This window comes from Maniola jurtina, chromosome 17 (assembly GCF_905333055.1).
Source record: "Maniola jurtina chromosome 17, ilManJurt1.1, whole genome shotgun sequence".
Lineage (NCBI taxonomy): Eukaryota > Metazoa > Arthropoda > Insecta > Lepidoptera > Nymphalidae > Maniola > Maniola jurtina.
The window spans coordinates 11,924,137-11,946,304 of NC_060045.1; the positions used below are offsets into that span (position 1 = coordinate 11,924,137).

General features: G+C 37.5%; 2 protein-coding genes across 3 annotated transcripts; one reads left to right on the forward strand and one right to left on the reverse strand.

The window, feature by feature from the left end:
• Positions 1-440: 440 nt before the first annotated feature.
• Positions 441-15,891, reverse strand: LOC123873743. 2 transcript variants are annotated; one of them, XM_045918766.1, is made up of 4 exons: positions 15,878-15,891; positions 7,561-7,565; positions 1,351-1,628; positions 441-777 (listed from the first exon to the last, which is right to left on the reverse strand). In XM_045918766.1, exons 3-4 carry the CDS (start codon positions 1,612-1,614, stop codon positions 499-501), a joined length of 543 nt encoding a protein of 180 aa, XP_045774722.1. In that variant the 5' UTR covers positions 1,615-1,628; positions 7,561-7,565; positions 15,878-15,891; the 3' UTR covers positions 441-498. The 2 variants fall into 2 exon arrangements, with proteins under 2 accessions (XP_045774722.1, XP_045774721.1); XM_045918765.1 differs by lacking the exons at positions 7,561-7,565; positions 15,878-15,891 and having other exon boundaries at positions 1,351-1,693.
• On the forward strand, positions 2,752-15,357 carry LOC123873708 (activating signal cointegrator 1 complex subunit 2). The gene is made up of 13 exons (XM_045918704.1): positions 2,752-2,893; positions 2,985-3,062; positions 3,210-3,361; positions 3,748-3,928; positions 4,640-4,837; positions 6,554-6,804; positions 7,995-8,174; positions 9,139-9,279; positions 10,401-10,717; positions 11,609-11,846; positions 12,328-12,478; positions 12,978-13,132; positions 13,908-15,357. The coding sequence occupies exons 1-13, from the start codon at positions 2,867-2,869 to the stop codon at positions 14,062-14,064; spliced, it is 2,226 nt and encodes a 741-aa protein (XP_045774660.1). The 5' UTR covers positions 2,752-2,866; the 3' UTR covers positions 14,065-15,357.
• Positions 15,892-22,168: the final 6,277 nt, after the last annotated feature.

The following is a 22,168-nucleotide window of genomic DNA, read 5'->3' on the forward strand; positions in this document are numbered from 1 at the left end:
ATAAAAAGCGCTGCCGCATCATGTCGCGTCGCGCACTCAGTGCAATTATGCGTATGGACCTTTATAGAAACAAGGCAGACTTATTTAATTTACAAAAAAAAAAATCAGGAGTCTGCTGAACATGAAAAGCGTGATTTGAAAGAAATCTTGTTCTGTCTAAAGAACGTAAACCTCCTTATGATACCTTATTAAGTAGGCTATTTTAAAATCATAAGGTCTATCATCATATCTTGATGGTCAGAACCATAATCAGACCTTTAAATAAATATATAACTTTTATATATTTTTGGATAAACTTCCAGTAGACCAAGTAGCTTGTGATTACAGAATAAAAACGTTTCTGAATTCTTTAACTTTGGATGTTTATAGCTTTTTTCCATCTCAAAATGCATAATCACCATTGCATCATTCTATCAGGACGGGAATAAATAAAAAAATAATCAAGCAAAAACAATAGATACTTATTTATATGTTTACAATATTAATCATTTATTATTTCTACAAATTTTCAAAAGATGCAACTAATCTATGTAACTGTCCATTTTCAATACTTCTTATTGGCTGAAACTTATGTTTTAATACTGGAATGTTTGGAACAAGGTCATCTTCTTTTTCATTGTGGCAAAAGTCTTCTATATTTGGCTCTAGATCCTTTTTTATTGAAATGTTTTTTATCTTTTTATCCTTCTTATTTTTTGTATTAGCAACATCAATGTTAAGTTCCACCAGATTTTTGTAGATCCGGTCATTAAAATGGAAGTTCAGCTTTTTTGTTATCTGAAAGGTTACATAAATATTATAAAGTTACCTGATTCATTAATAAGTATGTACTGCTATTATAATTAAACTAAGCTTTTTTTGAAGCCAGGTACACTCAAGTTTCACATAAATAAAGTTTGAATTCAGTTAGCTTAAATTTACAGAATCCATCAACAATCTATACTTATATTATAAAGCAGTAAAGTTAGTAAGTTTGGGTGTAAGGATCTTTGAAATTAATGACCTGATCCTGATAATGTTCCCACTGATTGATAGCTAGTAGCTACATTATTCTTGAGTGCTATAGGCTATAAATTGTATGCGACAACAAAGTTGCGGAAAAAAGCTAGCAATCTACTTATTTAAATAAAACTAACTGACTGACATCAATGCGCTGCTCAAACCACTGGGTCTAGAAACTTAAGATTGTGCACAAAGATTCTTCCTCTAACGTTGATCCCTCTAAAAAGGATTTTAAGAAAGAACACCCAAGCAAAGCCGGGGCGAGTGAGCTGATTACGAGTTGTTCAATTTATCTCCTTCGGGAGAGGCGCTAGTCACTAGAATATGGTAAATTTTTTACCAACTTACTTTAGCACTTAACTGAGACTTGCTAACTTTTAAATCTTCTTCAGAGAGCGGAGGTGGCACGCTTTTCTTTACATCTGATAAATAATTCGCTAACGCTTCACTGGAACACAACGTAGGTTGGTCTAGTTCTTTTTTATTGGCACAAGAGGTTTCCTTCGATGATCCGGCACTAACTACCACCGGTTTTAAATCAGAACGAACTTTCTGCTCGTAGTTGCGAAGAAGAGTTTTTTTCACCTTTGGATCAGTGCCAGCTTTCTTCATTTTTCAATAATCTTCTACATTTTCTTATTTTGTAAACAAAACCATTCAAACTAACCGTTGCCTTGACAATTTGAGAAAATATGACATTGACAGTTGTTTGAAATCCAGTGAAATCTACAGAGCATATTAAAATTTCTATAAGACGAAGTGCATTGTGCTGGGCTGGCACTACAAAGTACAAAAAGCCACCAAACAAGAAGAAGCATATCAAAATCACAATATTTTACAATCCACCCATTTACCCATGAGCCAGTATTGTTCCTACTGCTGGACAATACATTATAGTTATTATGTACTTATGCCTTTTGGAGAGATCTCTACCATAACTCCATTAAAATGTCCTCCATTTTTCTAATTCCACTTCCTTATCCACCTGGCCTTAGCCACTTTCAATGATGGACGTAATAAATATTTTATCAGCATTGCAGACTGTTTAGAAGGCTGGATTGCAGAGCTTCAATGTAGTTACTCTGTGTTCAATACTAAAAAAAGTTTTGATATTGTCAGAAGCAGTGTTACCACTGTTAGGTGTTTCCCCATAGCTTAGAGCGAAATGACTATTACAATAGGTACAGCTTAGGTCGCAGGTGTTGTTGTCAGAAGTTAATCGAATTTCAGGCTGTAACACAATTTTTATACCCACATAATGATAATTTTGTATTGTTTTAGATTTATCAAAAAACTTATAGATTTAAAAGGGCTATAAATGAGAAGTAGGAAAATATATTTTTCACTCTGCATCTCTGCATTGTGGCGTAACGGCATATTCTTCTTGGTATAATAACTGGATATTAATAGGGTAATTTAGGGTGAATTCCTACAGACACCAGGGTAAAACTAAAATGCTAAGTGGGAACACTCGTCAGAAGTGTCAACAGTCACAGCTCATGTGTCGGACTTCGTCTGTGGTGGCGTTTGCTGGCGCGCGTGTTATGACTTTTTGGAGTGTTTTTTTTGTTAAAACTGACTGAAAAGCGCTCTAAGGGGGTGCATGCCGTGCGTATGTCGGCGAGCGGCGGCACAGACGGGGTCCATACTTGTATAGTTTAGCTAACTTGTTACAAATAACAACAAACTTGACATTGGCTAATCATTGTAAAAGCCAGACGAGAGAGAAAAAAAAAAAAAAGCTCATGTGTCAATGTCAAATGGTGAAGAGGTTGTGTTTCGGGATTTCCCGTAATTTAAGCGATTTTCTATTTATTTTTCACATTTTATACCGTGTTACTTGTTATTAAAAACCATTTAAATTATGAGCAATACATCCGTCGAGTTCAGCGTGAGTATCAAAATTATTTAATTTTTTGCGAACCGAAGCATCTGTTAGCTACTGTGCCACATACTTGTGTTTTCATTTAAATGTGTTGCAGAATCCTGAAAACTTATCAGTGGAAAATGTAACGATACGTGTATCGAACGCCGGTGTTGTGCAGCACATCAAGGCACTGGTAAGCGCATGAACAATACTCCATATCTGTCTCTTGCACCACAGTTTTGCTACCACATGATTGCCTGCCCCGTATTTTACGGGGTACCCCGTATTTCAGGATATGATAATATAGAAACCCGTAATTGTGAATTTAATCTATTTTTAGGACCCATACTGGGTGGAAAAGAGAGATTTAATCCTATATGAAAGACCACCGTCTGGCTGTGAACTAGTATTAGGAGCACTAGAGACTTGGAAGACTAAAATGGAGATGTATATTGAAAATTTAAAATGGTTACTAGGATTGGAACATTATAGGTAAGAAAAATTTATAATATATTTTTGAAGGGTTTCTTACCTCAAAAAGAAAAAAGGAACCCATATAGGATCACTTTGTTGTCTGTCTGTTGTGTCTGTCTAGAAAAAGGAATCAAAACAGCAAAAAGAAAATATTCTAATTTGGTAGACAAATAAAATCATTGGGAATGCCGTCAATCAAGGATTAGAAATACGCTGTCGACAGCGCACTACCACGGCGTTTGTATTGATCTTACTCAAGACGATGATAGCACTAAGCACAATCTTGTTTCTTTCTTTTTAGTTTATTTTACTACCAAGTCGGGTTCAAGTTATCTCAGTTTTCCGTAGTCGGGTTTTAGTTTTTTCAACTACTTTTTTTATTATTTATTTTATAATGCTTTTAGGTTTTGGAGTACAGTACTATACCACCCACAATGTATGGACTCCTTAATATCATTCATACAAGAGGCAACCCCTCCATACATTCCACCACATGAATCTAAAGATGTTCAGAAGTTGTATGAAGAGATTCGGAGGCTTGTTCTGGTTGTGTTTAGCAGACTTGTCACCAATAAGGAAAGTAAGGTAAGAGCATAAAGTTTCTTAAAATAACTTTTAGGGCCAATGCAGACAGACAGACTGGAGTGGAATCTTTTGATAACTACCTTAAGTGTGATTAAGGTAGTTATCAAAAGACTATCACACTAATATTATAAAGGCGAAAGTTTGTGTGTATGTTTGTTACTCCTTTATCCAAAATTACAAAAATTACCTGACGGATTTGGCTAAAATGTAAAATGGAGATAGATAATATCCTGGATTAGTAAGTGCTATTTTTAGATTACGAAAAACCTAAATCCACGCGGACAAAGTTGTGGGTACCAGCTAGTTTTACATACTTTGATATAAATTTGAAATTGAGGTGACCTTTGAGGTGAAATTTGGTACCTTTGAATTTCAAAGGTACCAAGTTTGAAACACACTGAGGTGTCAAAAGGTGAATAAGCCCCACCCGGATGACTATAAGTGTAATCTATTATTTAAGAAATTCCACCTGATGTAGCCAAAAATAAAGCGCGCTTACCTAGAAGATGCCTTTTGACTCTTGACTCAGTTAACAAGGTTTTGTATGTTTATGTCAAAGTCAGGTGGATATAACACTACAACAAAATGAAACTGTTGATGAACAAATACGCTTGTTTTGACCCAAATGACATCCACTTCGAACTTTTTAAATAATTGTAACTTATTTGCAAACAACCAACACTTGTGGCTAATAAATTTTCCTTGTTTCAGTCACAATGGATGGCCAAAGAGTACATGGCAGATATAATATACAATAAGTTCATATTTACGATACCAGTGCTATGGGACATATGTGCCACATATGGTGCAGATAATCAACGGCACGTCTCGCGATTGTTGGAGGCTGTGTTCTCCTTGCAGCCGCGATACGAAGCTGATGCAGTGCAGGCGTTGATGTTTGTGCAAGAAGTAAGTTTGTCATGGGTCACATGTTTTTTTTTTATTCACTATAGGTAAGCGCTTGACCACAATCACACCTGATGGAAAGTGATGATGTGGTCTAAGATGGGACGCGTTTACCTAGAAGGTGCCTATTCACTCTTGTTTTAAAGATACCCGGATTGTAATTGGTAGGAAACACAGATCGCGGAAGAGTATTCCAAACCTTAGCCATGCGTATGAGGAATGAAGACGCAAAACGTTTCATGTGTGTACATGTGTGACATAATGTGCAATAAGTGAGTTTATTATGTGCCATATATGTCACATCGTTTATCAATCAATCAGAATACGCCTTGCGCTTGTTGGATGCTGTGTTCTTTTTGATTTTTTGTTATTTTAATATGGAACATCTTATAAGTACGCTTACCTAAATTGTATATTACTAGACTTGCAACGAATAGTATATTCGGCAGTATACCGAATACCGAATATTCGGCGAGGCCCCTGACCGAATAGCCGAATATTCGGCAAAAGTATTCGGCTGGATTTTTTTATTAAATTGGATTAAATTATGTACCTGTTTTATGTACCAATGACTACTTAATAAATGATTATAAAAGAAATGAGAACCTTACCCTTCTAAATTTTGATTACCACAATAATTATTCAAATACATAGAATCCTCCATTTTTCCAATTCAGAAGATGATTATGTACCTGTGTTATGCACCAATGACTACTTAAATGATTATAACAGAAATGAAAATATGAATATATACGTAATCAATCGATTTTAATTTTTCATTTTACCAATTATTTCTCTATGACAAAATATATTATTTAAGTATTCGGTATTCGGCCGAATAATATGTAGATATTCGGTATTCGGCCGAATATAATAAAACCAGCCGAATAGGCCGAATACCGAATAGTAACCGAATATTCGTTGCAAGCCTATATATTACTCTTATGAGTGTAATTTAAAAAAAAATTGTGGGCAGTTAAAAAAAATTAGAACTATCAAAGCTGTTAAAGCAACTCGCGCCCAAGCTCAAATACTCCTCTATATTGTAAAAGGATTTTTCAATAAGTTTACGTTTTATAAAAACTTCAACCTTTTTAACTACAGTATTTTTTTATTATTCAATTAAAAATAAGTCCTTTGTTGCAATGCAATTACAACCTTAACTGGTGGTAGGTGATGTCACAGATGGAAGCGAACTAACTTGGAATAGAATAGAATAGAATAGAATAGAATAGATTTTTATTCAAATAAACTTTTACAAGTGCTTTTGAATCGTCAAATAATTTACCACTGGTTCGGAATGCCGTTCCTAAGAAGAAGTATGGGAGTTTTATTAAATCCATTAGGTATCGGTTCCTAAACGGCATCGTACCGGAACGCTAAATCGCTTAGCGGAAGCCAAAAGAATATTAGCCATTTTTAATCATGACTAACATTCCCCTTTCCCCTCCAACTAAGTGTTAAGCTTGTGCTAGGTAGGTACGACTGACAATAGTGCAACGGGTGGGGTTTAAACCGCTGACCTTTCGGATTTCAGTCCGCTCCTATAACCATTGAGCTATTGAGGCTTTAAGGCTTATTGAGCCTTACCTGTCACTTATAAGACCAATGCTTGCCACTGTGTCAGAGAGGTTTTTTTACACCATCATAAAAGAAAGAAAGATGGTCCAAGAAAGTTGTCAAACTTTTTAAGATATTAACCTATTACAGTTGTTTTAGTCATTCAAATACATAATAATGCAAGTAAACAAAGACTACGAGAGCGAAGAGCCGCCGAATCTTCCAGAAACTTTTAAAGGTTTCGGCGAGATCCGGCGACCTTCGGGGACCAAGGGTCAGGACAAGATGACCTTTGGCGTCCTCAAAGATCTGATCATACACATGCTGGATACGGCCATGACTTTGAGGATATTTGTTGAGGTCTATCCTAAAGGAGTGGAAATGATGAGGAAAACTAACTTTGTTTTAAGGTGAGCTTCGCGTTTTTTCTTCATTTTAATCACAGATTAAGGCAGGCATTTTTTGATAAGTACTAAAAATAAGTATGAGATCAACAGTGTACCCACACTGTTGATCTCATACTTATTTTTATAACCACATAGGAGGCGTCAAAGAAATGCGAATTACTTCAGTAGTAACTGCTTTATTATTTACCAAAATCCTTATTTATCTATTAGATAATGCCCACAGCTTAGTTCATTCAAGTTAAAAATGGGAATTCTTTGATTTTCCGGGATAAAATGTAGTCCTATGTGTTTATTTAGGGTATAAACTATTTCCATTCTAGATTTCAGCCAAATCAGTTGTTATTATGATGTGAAGGAGTAACTAATAGCTCGTTTACACAAACTGCGTAAGCGTAGACGTAGCGCGTACCATTGCGTTATAACTTATTGTAGGTAATGTATGGAGCTGTATGAAAGATGACACACCGCTTGCGTAAAGCGTGGACGTATGCGTAACACCGTGTGTTAGGGATTAACGCGCGTCACTAGGCACGCACCTTTAATCCACGCTGATGAAATTTTGGACATCATCTAGTATTAACATAAACGCTGTCAAATTGAATTTTTCCTATAATTTCTACAAGGAACCAAAAGCTTAATTTGCTTTAATCCGCCAAACCAATGAAATCTGTATGGTACGCAGCACCACACAAATTCCAACACCACTCGACGCGCGTTTCGCCCCGACACCGGAGCATCCTCAGGAGATGTAGACCTTACAATGTCTAATTGCAAAGTGATTTTAGCTTTGCAATTAGATATTGTAAGGTCTACATCTCCTGAGGATACCACGCACCATACAGATTTCATTGGTTTGGCGGATTATAGCAAATTAAGCTTTTGGTTCCTTGTATATCATAGACTTTAGCAAAATAACGCCTGCTTCTATAATCCATACTATTAATATTATAAATGCGAAAGTGTGTCTGTCTGTCTGTCTGTCTGCTACGTTTTCACGGCCCAACCGCTGAACCGATTTTGATGAAATTTGGTACAGACATGGGCTACATCCCGGGGAAGGACATAGGCTACTTTTTATCCCGGAAAATCAAAGAGTTCCTGCGGGATTTAAAAAACCGAAATCCAGGCGGGTGAAGCCGCGGTCATCCTCTAGTACATCTATAATTTCTCTTAAATACAACCATTTTTTCCAGTATAGCCCAGCTCTACGAGTATGGAATACCGCTGTTGTATGAGAAACTTCAAGAAGTAGGGGATGAGACAAGCGTCACGTACACGGAGGTGGAAGGCTACATAGACACGGCGCGCGCGGAACTCATAGATATACTGCGGGAAATGCTCGCCGTCTACAAGAACGCGATATTGAATGGAGAGTAAGTTAATTATTTCAACAACATAGCTAATTCGAGCTTCGAATAAACGGTAGAGGAGCGGACTGAATTCCTGAATTTCGGCGGTTCAAACCGCACCCGTTGCACTATTGTTGTACCCACTCCTGGCACAAGCTTTACGCTTAATTGGAGGGGAAAGGGGGGTAGTAGTCATAATTGGCATGGCTAATATTCTTTAAAAAAAAAACACTCATTCTCAGTAGCTTCTTCGACTAGCTTTATCCTATGCATATTATTATCCTCCATTTTAAGCTTATTTTATGGTTTAACGATGGTTGATGCTGATAACTGGCTCAATGAAGATGTGCTCCTTGCTGACATAGGCCATTTCAAGAGCACAGTCCTCCATCTTCCTCATCCACCCGCTTTCTGCCACCTTCATTAGGTCATCGGACCAGCGGGTCGTCTTAGCATAATGTTGATGAATTTTTGAATAACTTAAATTTTTTTACATGATTACATAAGAATGTGAGATGAGATCCTGGGTTCAATTTATTCTGCACCTCATACTTGGCAGGATATACTGATTACCTAATTTTTCAGACCCCATGTAAATAATATTCATGTACCATATTTGAGCAAAATAAATGATAATGATTACACTGCGCCTACCGTTACGTAGTCACCACTCCAGAACACGTCTGCCCCATCGGCCGTTGGTTTGATGACTTCATACAAATCACACTAATGTTATAAAGGTGAAAGTTTGTGTATGTATGCTTGTTCAACTTCACCTTTCACCTTCACGCAAAAACTACTTGGCGGATTTGGTTGAAATTTCGAATAGAGATAGATGGATTAGCAAATTATAGGCTTCTTTTTTCCCGGAAAATCAGAGAGTTCCCCCGGGATTTCGAAATACCTAAATCCACGCGAGCGAAGTCGCGGACATCAGCTAGTAACAACAATAACGAGTCGCAGGAGAATAATCACGCATTGTTTACAGCGGCGGCATATCAAGCAACGTGGAAGCCTATCTGTCAGTGATGATGGACGCGCTCTCCGAACGCCTGCTGATCAAAGACTACCAGATGTGTTACCCGGTGCACGAGGACTTGGATGTGCTGCGGCAGGCCTACCCCGACATGTATCCTTTGAACTACTATCCATTTAGCAGTCAACATAGTTGTCATCATAATCAAAAACCATTTAGTTGTCAAATTGTGGGTCCATTATTTAGGGACCTGTGCCCGGTGCCAATGGGACCCTATTATAAAGCCTCAGCTGTCCGTCTGTCTGTCAACGGGCTATACCTCGTGATCCGCAATAGGTAGAGTTAAAATTTTCACAGAACATATATTTCTATTACCGCTATAACAACATATGTATACAGATAAAAAAACGTATATAATTTTTCTTTGCACACCATCCTGCGCTTTGATCATTTAATCCTTTCACCAAAAGAGTAAAAGTAAGAGTCTCTTGTAAGAGATTGCTTTAGCAATAAAGCCGCCATTGCACCCTCATGTTTAGTTTCTTCTGTGTGTTCTGTATGTTTGTGCGTGAAAAAAAAATTCAAAATGGCTGCAATGAAAATAAAAAGTATTATTTGTTGTATGACGGAACCCTTCGTGTGCGAGTTCGACCGTCGATAGCACGTATCACACTATCACACTAATATTATAAAGGCGAAAGTTTGTATGTGTGTGTGTGTGTGTGTGTGTGTGTGTGTATGTGTGTGTGTATGTTTGTTACTCCTTCACGCAAAAACTACTGGACGGATTTGGCTGAAATTTGGAATGAAGATAGATAATATCCTGGATTAGCACATAGGCTACTTTTTATCCCGGAAAATCAAAGAGTTCCCATGGGATTTCAAAAAACCTAAATCCACGCGGGCGAAGTCGCGGGCATCGGCTAGTACTTACAATATATCACACGTACTGTATTATATTAATGTTTTTTAAAGCACTGCGTGCTACTGTTGAAAGATAAATGAATTTTTATGGCGGCGATTTTGAAGGTTTTATTATGTAATGTTCATATTAGTAATAGAAATACACATTCTGTAAAGATTTTACGTCCGCCTATTACGGTTCCTGAGATACAAGCTCGCTGACAGATAGACGGATGGTCAGACAGACGGATGTTTCAGCGGAGGCTTAGTAATATGGTCCTGTTGGCACCCTTGGGCTACTGAACCCTAAAATATAACTTTAGTGATTCCATTTATCACAAAAAGTTGTACAATCCTGAACTAGCACACAGCGATTCCGTAAAGACTGATTTTATTCTACAAGCCATATATTCAAACATAGACGACGAAGAATTCAAACAGGAAGATGTACAAACCACAGACAAACTAACGAACGGCCACGTTGAAACCACAGACAATATACCAACAACGTCCAAAGACAACGACATACCGGATAAGATAAGAGAGGAGTCTTTAATAAGTGAAGTGAAGGATATTCTGCCACATTTAGGGGATGGGTTTATATTGAAGTGTTTGCAGCATTATGGGTTTAATTCGGAAAGGGTTATTAATGCAGTTCTAGAAGATACATTAGCAAATAATTTAAGAGGTAGTTTTTTTATATAATTCCTAATATGCTCTATCCATAGAGAGAACTTAGTATAGGGCTATCCCTGTTACGTAATCTCATACAAAGGACAAAGACAAAAACTCAGTGGGTGTTAACGATTTTTAGTCACCAACTAATCACAAACGAAACTAACGGCCGTATTCACAAACGTTCCGTTCCACCAATCAGATGACTGTATCACGTCAATTTACAATGATCTGATTGGTGGGACCTACACTATGCGTTCGAGCTTACTGTGAGACTTCATAGTAACGTTTGTGAATATGGGTGTATGTTTTCTCTAACACTATTAGAGAACCTGTTTTCAAAAAACACCAATTTGTTTGGTATTAAGTAATTTGGTTGGTGACTCAAAATTGTTAACAGCCACTGAGCTTTGTCTTTGTCATTTGTATGGGATTGCGTAACAGAGAGCCCTATACTAACAAGTTCGTCCGCGTGGATTTGTTTTCAAAAATCCCGAGGAACTCTTTGATTTTCCGGGATAAAAAGTAGCCAATGTCGCTCTCCAGATCTTTAACTATATCCATGCTAAATATCACGTCGATCCGTTGCTCCGTTGCGGAGTGATTAAAGGAAAAATCAACAAACCAACCAACAGACAGTTTCACATCACTACCCATGTCATCAGTACGATAGTGTGTTGGTTTGTTCTTTATCTACTGATTGCCAATGTTTGTGTGTGTAAACTCCTGCAGTTTGTCTTAGGTTGAAATCTATAGAGCGAACTTTGACTTTACTTAAACTTAAGTTTCAGTTAAAACGAGATAGATTTATGCCAGCGCTACAACGCTGTCTCATTTTAACAGTGTCTCAGCTTTAGATTCTGTGTACATCCGAATTAATACCACGAACTTCTAATTATTCCAGGATTAGATAGAAACCTTCCAATCATCCCAGACGATATTTTAGACGAGAAATTCCTGGAAACTGGAGTCCAAAGGCTAAACGTCTTCGATGGGGACGAGTTCGACATTATGACTCGGGACGATGTGGACCTTTCCAAAATACACATCGGCAAGAAGAAAGAGAAGTATAGAGACCTTGGTGCGATGTTAAACGATAAGACCGTTGTGAAGAATAGGACAGATATATACAGCAAATATAAGTGAGTATGAGACCATACTATTTAGTTATCAATAGCAAAATATTCTAGGAAAAAATATGGGCATACCTGTTTGTATATTATGTGATAATGAAGGTCAAAGTGCGCTCTTCTGTCCGAATTTTTTCCCAAATTGATGGGGGTACAATAGTAACGTTATAACAACAGAACGATTCATAATATACAAATGAATAAATCTAGAATCATCTGATGATGCCCGTGGATTCAGGTTTTCGAAAATTCGTGGGAACTCTTAGATGTTTCGGAATAAATACTAGTGTAACTATATCCGTCTCTGGGATGCAAGCTATCTCTTTACCAAATTTCGTCAAAATCGGTTAAGGTGATAAGTCTGAAAAATTCCTATCTATAATATTTTCGTTTCTGTTTACTCCCTATCGTGTTGTTTTGTTGATCACATTTAGATAATGTAAATACTGTTAGCAATTTTTAGCCATTTATGAATATTGTTTGTGTATTACAGTTTGGTCTGCGACGAAGAATCAATGTACTCGGACGAATACGACGACACATATGATTCAGACGGTGTGGCGCCTACGGCTGATGTGGCGGACGACCCTCGCCGGCCCTTCGTGACCCCACGGGCTCTGCAACAGACACAACGAGGAGTAGACGTAAGTCACTGTGTACTGACAGCGAAGAATCAATGTACTCGGACGAATACGACGATACATACATATTTACTGAATAAATTTTACAAATAATCGAAAAATTCTGAGCTCGCTGCGCTCGCATTTGTACAGTTCTTATTTTTTAGTCTGTAGAAATATGGGAAATGAAGGGGTAATATTTAAAATTGGTATATACCTTACTGGAACGTAATCAAATACAGCAGGTACCCGCGTTGACAATAATTATTTTTTAGTTGCTATGGATGACACTACACTTACATTCGTATTTACGGTCCCTTTTCACTTTACTAAATAAGCTGTTACCATTGGAAAAATCACAGTCACTTTCGGATCCTATTTTGTAGGGTGGGTGGATTTAGGTTTTTAAAAATTCAGTGGAAATTTTCGATATGCCGTAATAAAAACATGGCCTATAATTATTCTTTTATATTTAGATTATATTTAGATCTTATCTTTTTACATGCTATTTTGTCTTCTACAGGAGGAGTCAGAAGAAGAAGAGGTAGTTGAAGAAGAGAAACCAAAAGAAGGCAGCAGGAATATGGACTTCTGTAGGAACCCTGAAGAGATGCGCGCGCGCAGAGAGGCTAACATGCAAGCGAGGCGCGGGAAGGGCTACCGACCGCCGCCTACTAGGTAAGCTAAGTAACTATTAGCTTCACCTGCAACTCCGTCCAAATGATATAATTTATATCCGTATCTACAACCATATTAACAGAAGCTGGCACAGCTCGTATACTTTAGATTTATTTCGTAGTTTTACTTTTAAGTTTACGCAATTAATTATCACCACAATATCATCTTACAAATCTAACAGTTCTGACCATCAAAATTAGTGCAATAATACCTACTTTGAATAGATGATTTGAGTTTTGATACCATAGTATAACATACTCATAACTGTGCTTGTGTAGTATAACCACGTGAGCAGTATCACTACACATTTTATAAGATGAATGCGAAAGTGTGTTTGTTTGTTGGTTTGTCCTTCAATCACGTCGCAGTGGAGCTACGGATCGACGTGATTTTTACATGGGCATAGTTAAAGACCTGGAACGTCGAATAGGCTATTTTTCATCCCGGAAAATCAGAGTTGCCACGGGATTTTTGAAGACCTAAATCGTCGCGAACAAAGTCGCAGGCATCAGCTAGTCCATAAATAAGCACAAGTGCAGTAGGTATTTAAAAAGTATGTATACTACGCACAGGTTGAAATGGTAATCGGGGTGGAGGCGCCCCACACTGCCCCCGCACTAGCCCGCTGTGGGATAGCGCGGTTGACGTGCGAGTATGCGTTGCGTCCCCCCGCCTTGTTCCTTGATTGCCATCTAGACCTGTCGCGTACTACATGGGAAGCAAAATTTTACAAGACTGCCGTGGTTTTTATTTACTTTAATTATTGTTTTTACAGAAACACAGATGTGGTTGGCAAACAGAAAGGACAAGGTCAAGAGAAGGAGGTACTTCAAAACAGGGATAAAAAGGAGAAGCACAAGTCAGCTCGCGGCAACCACAACAGGCGACAAGGCGCGCAGTGGAAGCGCAGTCAGGGCATGATGCCGTCCTAACTTCCTAACCCCCCGTTCACACGGCATCAACTTTTGTCAGATCTACATATCGGATCCTAAAAAACCGTATAGTGTCGTCGGCGAATGTAGTCTCCCCGCCCGCCTATCCAACCCACCTGTTCTGGTTTTTGCCGGATCTTACAATCGGATTGAATCACAAAATCGGATCCGGCATTTTTTTAGTACGACCGGACCGGAATTTTACCGTTTTTTTTAAATCGGATAACAGCTGGATCTGTTTTTCAATGGCATTGTCATTTTCACGTGTTTATATAAAAATCTTTATTTGATAAGGTCCAGCTTAAAAAATTTGCTCTAGTATCGACTAATTTGTGAGTTACAATCGATAGTAGGGCTAATTTTTTAAACTGGACCCTTTCAAGTAAAGATTTTTATACAAATAGGTGAGGATGATACTGCCATTGTCGCAAATAGAATGCCATAAGCCTATTTTGTCGTATTAGTTTACAAATTGCGAAAAACCAAATTAATAACCAAATCCTACAATCGTATGCTTGTGTAAACGCGTGCATTGACAGTTCGCGCCATGAACTTTGGGACTTCTCAGTCAAATTGCCTAAATGTATCTAACATAGCGCATAAAAAATTACTTCGTTTAAATTTCGTTATTCATTATGATACGAGTATTGCACGGACATTATTTTGAATGTTATCAATCATAATTTGTCAGGGAATTATTCAAATGACCGGGCAATATGTAATATGTCAATTTCAAAAAGAGGTGCTTTGGAACGGGAGTGTTGGAAGAGGAGGGGCATGATGCCGTCCTAAGGCATATTGTCACAGTTTAGCAATCATACAGTTAAGAAACGTTGCATTCATATACAGGGTGAAACCTGAACGCTAGAAAAAACTTAGCGTTATTATTATACTAACCTTAACACAATCCAATGCCAATAACAATTTGCCTTATCTTTTGTATTTTTCAAACCTGCATTGTATTTCGTGCAAAACTCGGGTCACTGACCCACCTACGACGAGCATTGGCTTCGAGTGACCTATTTACGGAACTTTCGTTGACCTCTAGCACCAGTCAAATTTTTTATTTGTAATATATTGTGTAATTTTGAAACTACCGGTTTTCTTAAATTTTTTTCGTAGTTTTTTTTGTATGGTATCTTATTGTAATCATCAGTAGATACTATCATCTGACTTCATTTTTGCTAGCGTTCTGGTTAGAGCCTGTGACTTGCGATTTTGGTGGTTGTAAACAGGCCCTTAACATATTTATACCGCAATATAATGTTATAAATAAATAGATCTTTATTTATTTCTTTTTGTTTTATTTGTTGAATAAGTAGGTACCTACTCGATGTTATGACTCCTAATCAGTCTACAGAAAACTAAAAGTAATAAGGATATTAAAAGAAATCCGCGGACGGATATAGGCTACTTTTTATCCCGGAAAATCAAAGTTCCCACCAGATTTTAACCTAAACTTAGACGGACAGTCGCGGGTTAAATATTAAAAAGTTTAAAATTGTCAATTTTATTTGCCAACCCTACTAAGTATATACCGTACGTGAGTAAGGTACCCGACATCGATGTAACGCGAAGTGTCTGTGAATAGACGGCCGTGTTTGAAATCGCAATCGCTCATCTTTGTGATACCACAGGTTCACGGCGACAAGCGGAGCGGAAGACGAATGAAAATTCTGATGTACATGCACATTTTTTTTTAATTTAGAGAGTAGCGCTTGGCTGCAATCAGACCTGCTAGCAAGTGATGATGCAGCCTAAGATAGAGCGCGCTTGCCTAGAAGATGTCTATTCACTCTTAACTTGAAGGCACCCATATTCGAATTTCGCTCATCATATGCATATAATATATTTAACAGGGTTAGCAAAGGTATCAACATAAGCAGAATAAATAAATTCGATCTAACCAGAGCAGTTAAAAGCTGGCTGGTAGCTAAGGGCTATGACGAAACAGAAAATATTTTAATAGTCAAGAAATAGCGCGCGAGCATACACACCGCACACACACACACACACACGCCCACACAAACAAACACAAGTACTTGTAGTAAACTTTGTACTCCTACCTTCTGCAATACAGGTATTTCCTAGTGCAGAAGGTAGGAATCTCAATCTTGATATGTAACCCATGTATAAGTATCAAATAAAATTATTATTATTAAAAAAAAAAAAAAAGTGGAGGGTTTTTAAGAATCACGTGGGAACTCTGTTTTTACGGGATGAAAAGTACCCAAGTCACTTACATCGAAGTCCTTAACTATATCCATATATTATTTTCTCCCTCGTCTGGCTTTACAAAGATTAGCCAATGTCAAGTTTGTAGTTATTTGTAACAAGTTAGTTAAACTATACAAGTATGGACCCCGTCTGTGCCAGCGCTCGCCGACATACGCACGGCACCCCCTTAGAGCGTTTTCCAGTCAGTTTTAACAAAAAAAACACTCCAAAAAGGCAGAGCACGCCCGCCAGCTAACACCAACACAGACGAAGTCTCCATATATTATGTACGTTGATTACGTTGCTCTGTTGCAGCCTGATTGATGGACCAACACACTTTCGAATTTATAACACTTGGATAAAATCAGGCGTTTCTTTGCGGAAGTTCATGTTTAGCAAGAAACAGTTAAAATTATTTTGCTATAATCCGCCAACAGAAAAAATCTGTATGGTCAAACATGCAGTTACAAGCTAAGCACCGCTTACCTCCCCAACCAAGCAATAAAGCCAAGTTCCCAAGCAAGCACTGCCACCACCACTCACATGCACCACCACACAAGACTTTTCCACTACTCTCGACGCACGTTTCGCCCCGACACCGGAGCATCCTCAGGAGATTTCGACTTTACAATGCTGTATTGTCAAGCAAGTCAATCGGTCAAGTGTCATTGTTTATAACACTTGACCGATTTTTTTTAGACTAAGCTATCAATTAATTCGCTACTCCTATTACTAGAATCTCTCCTCCATATCAAAGGCACACCGCGGCTCATAAAACCGATAGCAGGCAAGCCATAACTTGTCTACGTCTTCATAGCGCGTACCTCGCATAAACATAAACCGATACACCTCTTTCGTGATCATATAATTTATTCACAAGTCGCCTTTATGCCTTGCATATCATTAATAAATAATTATTATTATTGTAATAGACATAAAAGCACTGAAAAGTGTTAAAATATGATTCTTATTTTATTTATTTTTATTGTTCATTTACCAAACTTGTATTAAGCAATAAATAAATCAAGTAATTGCAAATGCCTACCTCTAAACAGAAGTTTCTTCCCATTCATTGAGACAATTTTTCAGTTTTTCAGAAATGTTTGCCTTTTTAAGTGTTTTTTATGTTAAAACTAACTGGAAAGCGCTCTGGGGGTGCCGTGCGTGTGTCGGCGAGCGCGGCACAGACGGGTTCCATACTTGTATATTTCCCTAACTTGTTACAAATAACTACAAACTTGACATTGGCTAATCTTTGTAAAGCCAGACGAGAGAAAAAAAAACCAAACATTTTTAATAGATATAACAGTTCCATCAGATTATAATATAGGACCTAAAGAAATTTTGAATAAAAATGTATAGTAATTTATTGTCTATAATGATCGTACTGATAACTCTCATCTTTGTTACCCGACTACGGCAAAGCCAAAAGGAAGGGTTATGATTTTAGCAATCTATCTATCATCGTAGCGCTTAAACTACTGAGCCGATTTTGATGAAAGAGGTGTCAAACGATTCGTTATTATGCCCCGGGTGACATAGGCTACATTTTATACGAAAAAATTGACATGACGGATGTTTCGCCCCAAAAAGTGGGATTCCCAAGTCTGGTTTTAGTGCTGTTTGACTTTATCTTATTTAGTTTAGGCACAGGTACCTGTGCCTTCGAGTTCCAGTCGCTAATGTCAATTTAATAGCATCCTCGGCCGGTACATCTTGTGCATTTTATTACATGCCCCTTATTGCCCTAATGGAGGGGCATTAGGGCGGGACGAAGGATTTAATAAGCGAGCGGCGGCTGCCAACGTCGCGTCGCCGCGGGCAATTAAGTGCTGCGAAATGACCATCGATGTTTACTTTATCGACTATCGATGATTTTCAGACGTTCTATAGGCTACTTCAGAAACTCGCTCCGTCGCCCCTTCATTCGCTGAGCTTCTGATTTCGCGCGTTACAAAAACACTAGAGGTTTTTATTAGGTACAACAGTCTCCGTTCAAATTTTTAGTCGCCGGCAAAGTAATTTCGATTTAGAATTTATTGTATTTAATATACTTACCTATTACATTTATATTAGGTTACATATGAGGTAAAACAGATTTCAATTTCAACATCACGAGAGACTAAACAGACTAAATCCTGTAGATGAATATTGTATGTGTTATCTTTTCAGTGTTGTTTTTCGTTTCATCGAGTTTCAAATCACAGCTTAAGAAGTTTTCCCTCCAATAATCAATAATAATAACACCTTAGCTTGAAACTGAAAGTTTGAATGAATGAATTACATATGCTTTAGTGTAAACCATCATTAAATGAAACACAAAAGTGAAACAGTACAACAAAAATAGCAGTAAAATTTGGCGGCAGCATCGCTTTGAATCGATCTTTGCTAGGGTTAGGATAAGTTTGTTAGGGTATGACAAGTTTTTTTAATATTCTTAAGCTGGCGCCAGACGCTTGTGGCAAACAACAAACAGCAAGCATCGGCAAACACCACAGATGGCTTGCCTGCCACTCAGAATGCTCCAAAGTGTTGGCAAGCATGTGCAAACAACCACCTGTCCACACGATTGCTGTTTGCCACAAGCTTTATTTTTTTAAATAATTAAATAGCGAGCAAACGAGCAGGCGGGTCACGACGAAAATGGATACTCCCGTCCATGAAGATTTGCAGCACCAGAGATACCGCCGATGTGTTACGGCATTTGTCGCAGGCATCAAAATGTTCTTAGAATATCTGCAACAGTTATCGATAAAGTGGGCATCCCTATTTTGTTGGTGTATAATTTATTTCCCATTGAGCGTAGTTGCGTGGATATTATTGTTCCACGAAACCTGCCCGAGACGCTGCGCCGGCGCATCAATTCAACAATTGAACACGGATTTGGAAAGAAATTAGCGTCACAAACCCTTCAACCCTTAGTGTTTCAACAGTACGGCCTCCTATTGCACATCGAAACGTAGGTATATATTATATACGCGTCCAGGGGACAGACATAGGATTTTAGAAGAGCAAATTGCGGTATATAATGGATTATACTTTCTAATACTTAGATATAACTGATAGAGTAGACAACCAGCTGCGAATAATTAAACCAGTTATTTAGCTTATCAGCACCGCCACATCCGGAGAGGCAGGAAGACGTCACTCTGAGGCTTCATACGATTGTTAGGACTTACTCCAGCGCGTAAATGTAAAGTGGCGAGAAAAAAACCCGGCCAAGTGCGAGTCAGACTCGCGCACCGAGGGTTCCGTACTCGGGTACTTTTTCCGACATTTTGCACGATAAATCAAAAACTATTATGCACAAAAATAAATAGAAATCTGTTGTAGAATGTGCAGGTAAAGCCCTTTCATACGATACCCCACTTGGTATAGTTATCTTAATTTGAAAATTGAAACACATTCTAATTTTTTTTTCAATGATGTAACCACAAATTCGCGGTTTTCGGATTTATTCCTTTACTTGTGCTACAAGACCTACCTACCTGCCAAATTTCATGATTCTAGGTCAACGGAAAGTACCCTATAGGTTTTTTTGACAGACACGACGGACAGACAACAAAGTGATTAAAATGTGTTTCAATTTTCAAAGTAAGATAACTATACCAAGTGGGGTATCATATGAAAGGGCTTTACCTGTGCATTCTAAAACAGTTTTTTATTTATTTTTATGCATAATAGTTTTTAATTTATGGTGAAAAATGTTGGGAAAAATACCCGAGTACAGAACTCTCAGTACGCGAGTCTGACTCGCACTTGGTCGGATTTTTACCACGAAATCAAAGGCGTTGCATTACTGTGTCTCTCTTTATACTATGGTTCTAGCGTCGAAGGAAGCACTTAAGTCAGTTTATTATAATAATAATTATATCCTATTATGGATGTTGTAGGTAAGGATATTACCTTACTGAAAAAGCGTACCTACTTGATACTGGGTTTAAATGCAATAAAATGCTTCAATTATCGTTCTCAAATTACAGACCGACAAACCATTTACAGTGTAGTCTATTCAATGCAAAAAGCGGCAACTTACAAAGGTACGTGCATCGCTAATTATTGTTATTAAAAGCTTACATTAGGCGAGGAGCTGGCGCTCGAATACACATAATTATATATGTAGTTTGAGATAGATGAAGCGCACTTTGACTTAGCTTAGATTTAAGACACTGTTAAAACGAGACAGCGTTATATCACTGGGATATATCTGTCTCGTTTTAACTGACACTTAAGTCTGAGCAAAGTCAAAGTACGGGTCTATAGATCTCAGCCATAGATGAAAACCTTGATGAGAAGTTAGGAACTTCATAATTGTGCCGTTTTATAAAAAATTTGAACTTGTTGAGAGACTTCGCCAATATGTATTTTAAGAGCATATTATAAAACGCACATAGTTGATTAATTGCTAAAACCTATTTAGCTTACAAGTGAGTATTTACAAGTACAAGTTCATTTGTGTTTCTATTTTTAGGGTTCCGTACTTCAAAAGGAAAAACCGACCCCTTATAGGGTCAGTTTGCTGTCTGTCTGTCTGTCTGTCCGTCCGTCTGTCGTATCTGTCAAGAAAACCTATAAGGTACTTCCCGTTGACCTAGAATCACGAAAGGTAGGTAGGTGGGTTTTAGGTATAGCACAAGTAATATCAAGTAATCCTTACTAATATTATAATGCGAAAGTGTGTCTGTCTATCTGCTACCTTTTCACGGCCCAACAGTTTAACCCATTCGGACGAAGGTACAGAGTTAGCTTATATCCCGAGGACGGATATAAGCTACTTTTTATCCCGGAAAATCAAAGAGTTCCCACGGGATCTTTAAAAACCTAAAATCCACGCGCACGAAGCCGCGGGCATCCTCTAATATCGTATCTAGTATGTACGATGGTACGCGGAACCCTTCGTATGTGAGTCCGACTCTCATATTTTGACAAGTTTATTTTTGTATATAAAAAATATGCGTGTTTATTTAACAAGGTTGATAATACCACAGCTCTTGCATTACAATTCAATAAAAAGCGAATAAAACTGAAATAAAACGCACGGTTAATATCGCTGTCAAAATGGTATTTTTTATATCTTTTACCGGTAAATAAAAGGTACCTTTATAGGCATAATTTAAAATATTATGCTTTCTTCATGCCAATGCTGAATACGTTTTATGTGGTTTTAATATACCTACATAAATATAGGTAATGTAGGTAGGTGTATGCATATGCATATGCATATGCATAATGCATTATGTAGAGGAATGCCGAATTATGTCATGACTATCGCAATAAGTTAGATATTTTTTGTTGATTGCTGTTAAGTAATTACTTTACCTTACATACTCAACAATAAGTTTTATTAATACATATTATGTAGAGCGGAAAACTTTTGATTAGGTAGGTACCTACCCTATAATTTCTGTTAAAAATAAACTCTACAGGTTGTTTGGTAATAATTATTATTAGTATATAAAGACGACACGTACCCAATGCTACTTTGATCTGATAAATACAATGCTGAATTATAATGACGAAATAAAATTACTTATAAAAGTTCCATACAAAATTTAAAAAAAATTATGTCAAAGTTTTGAGCCATGAAAACTTGGACATAAAAAAAATTAAAATTTTGTATGAAAATTTTTATAATTTTATTTCGTCATTTTACTTCAGCATTTATGAAAATGAAAATGAAAATTTATTTCACAAATTTAGATACACGAATTTCATGGAGTCCATTGTATTTATCAGATCAAAGTAGCATGGGTACGTGTCGTCATTATATACTAATTACCAAACATCCTGTATATTCGGTCGCCTCGCGTAATCTCCGCTCTAAAAATATGACCACCACAGAATTAGAAAAAAGATTAGGATTTCTGTGATGACCGCCAAACAGAAC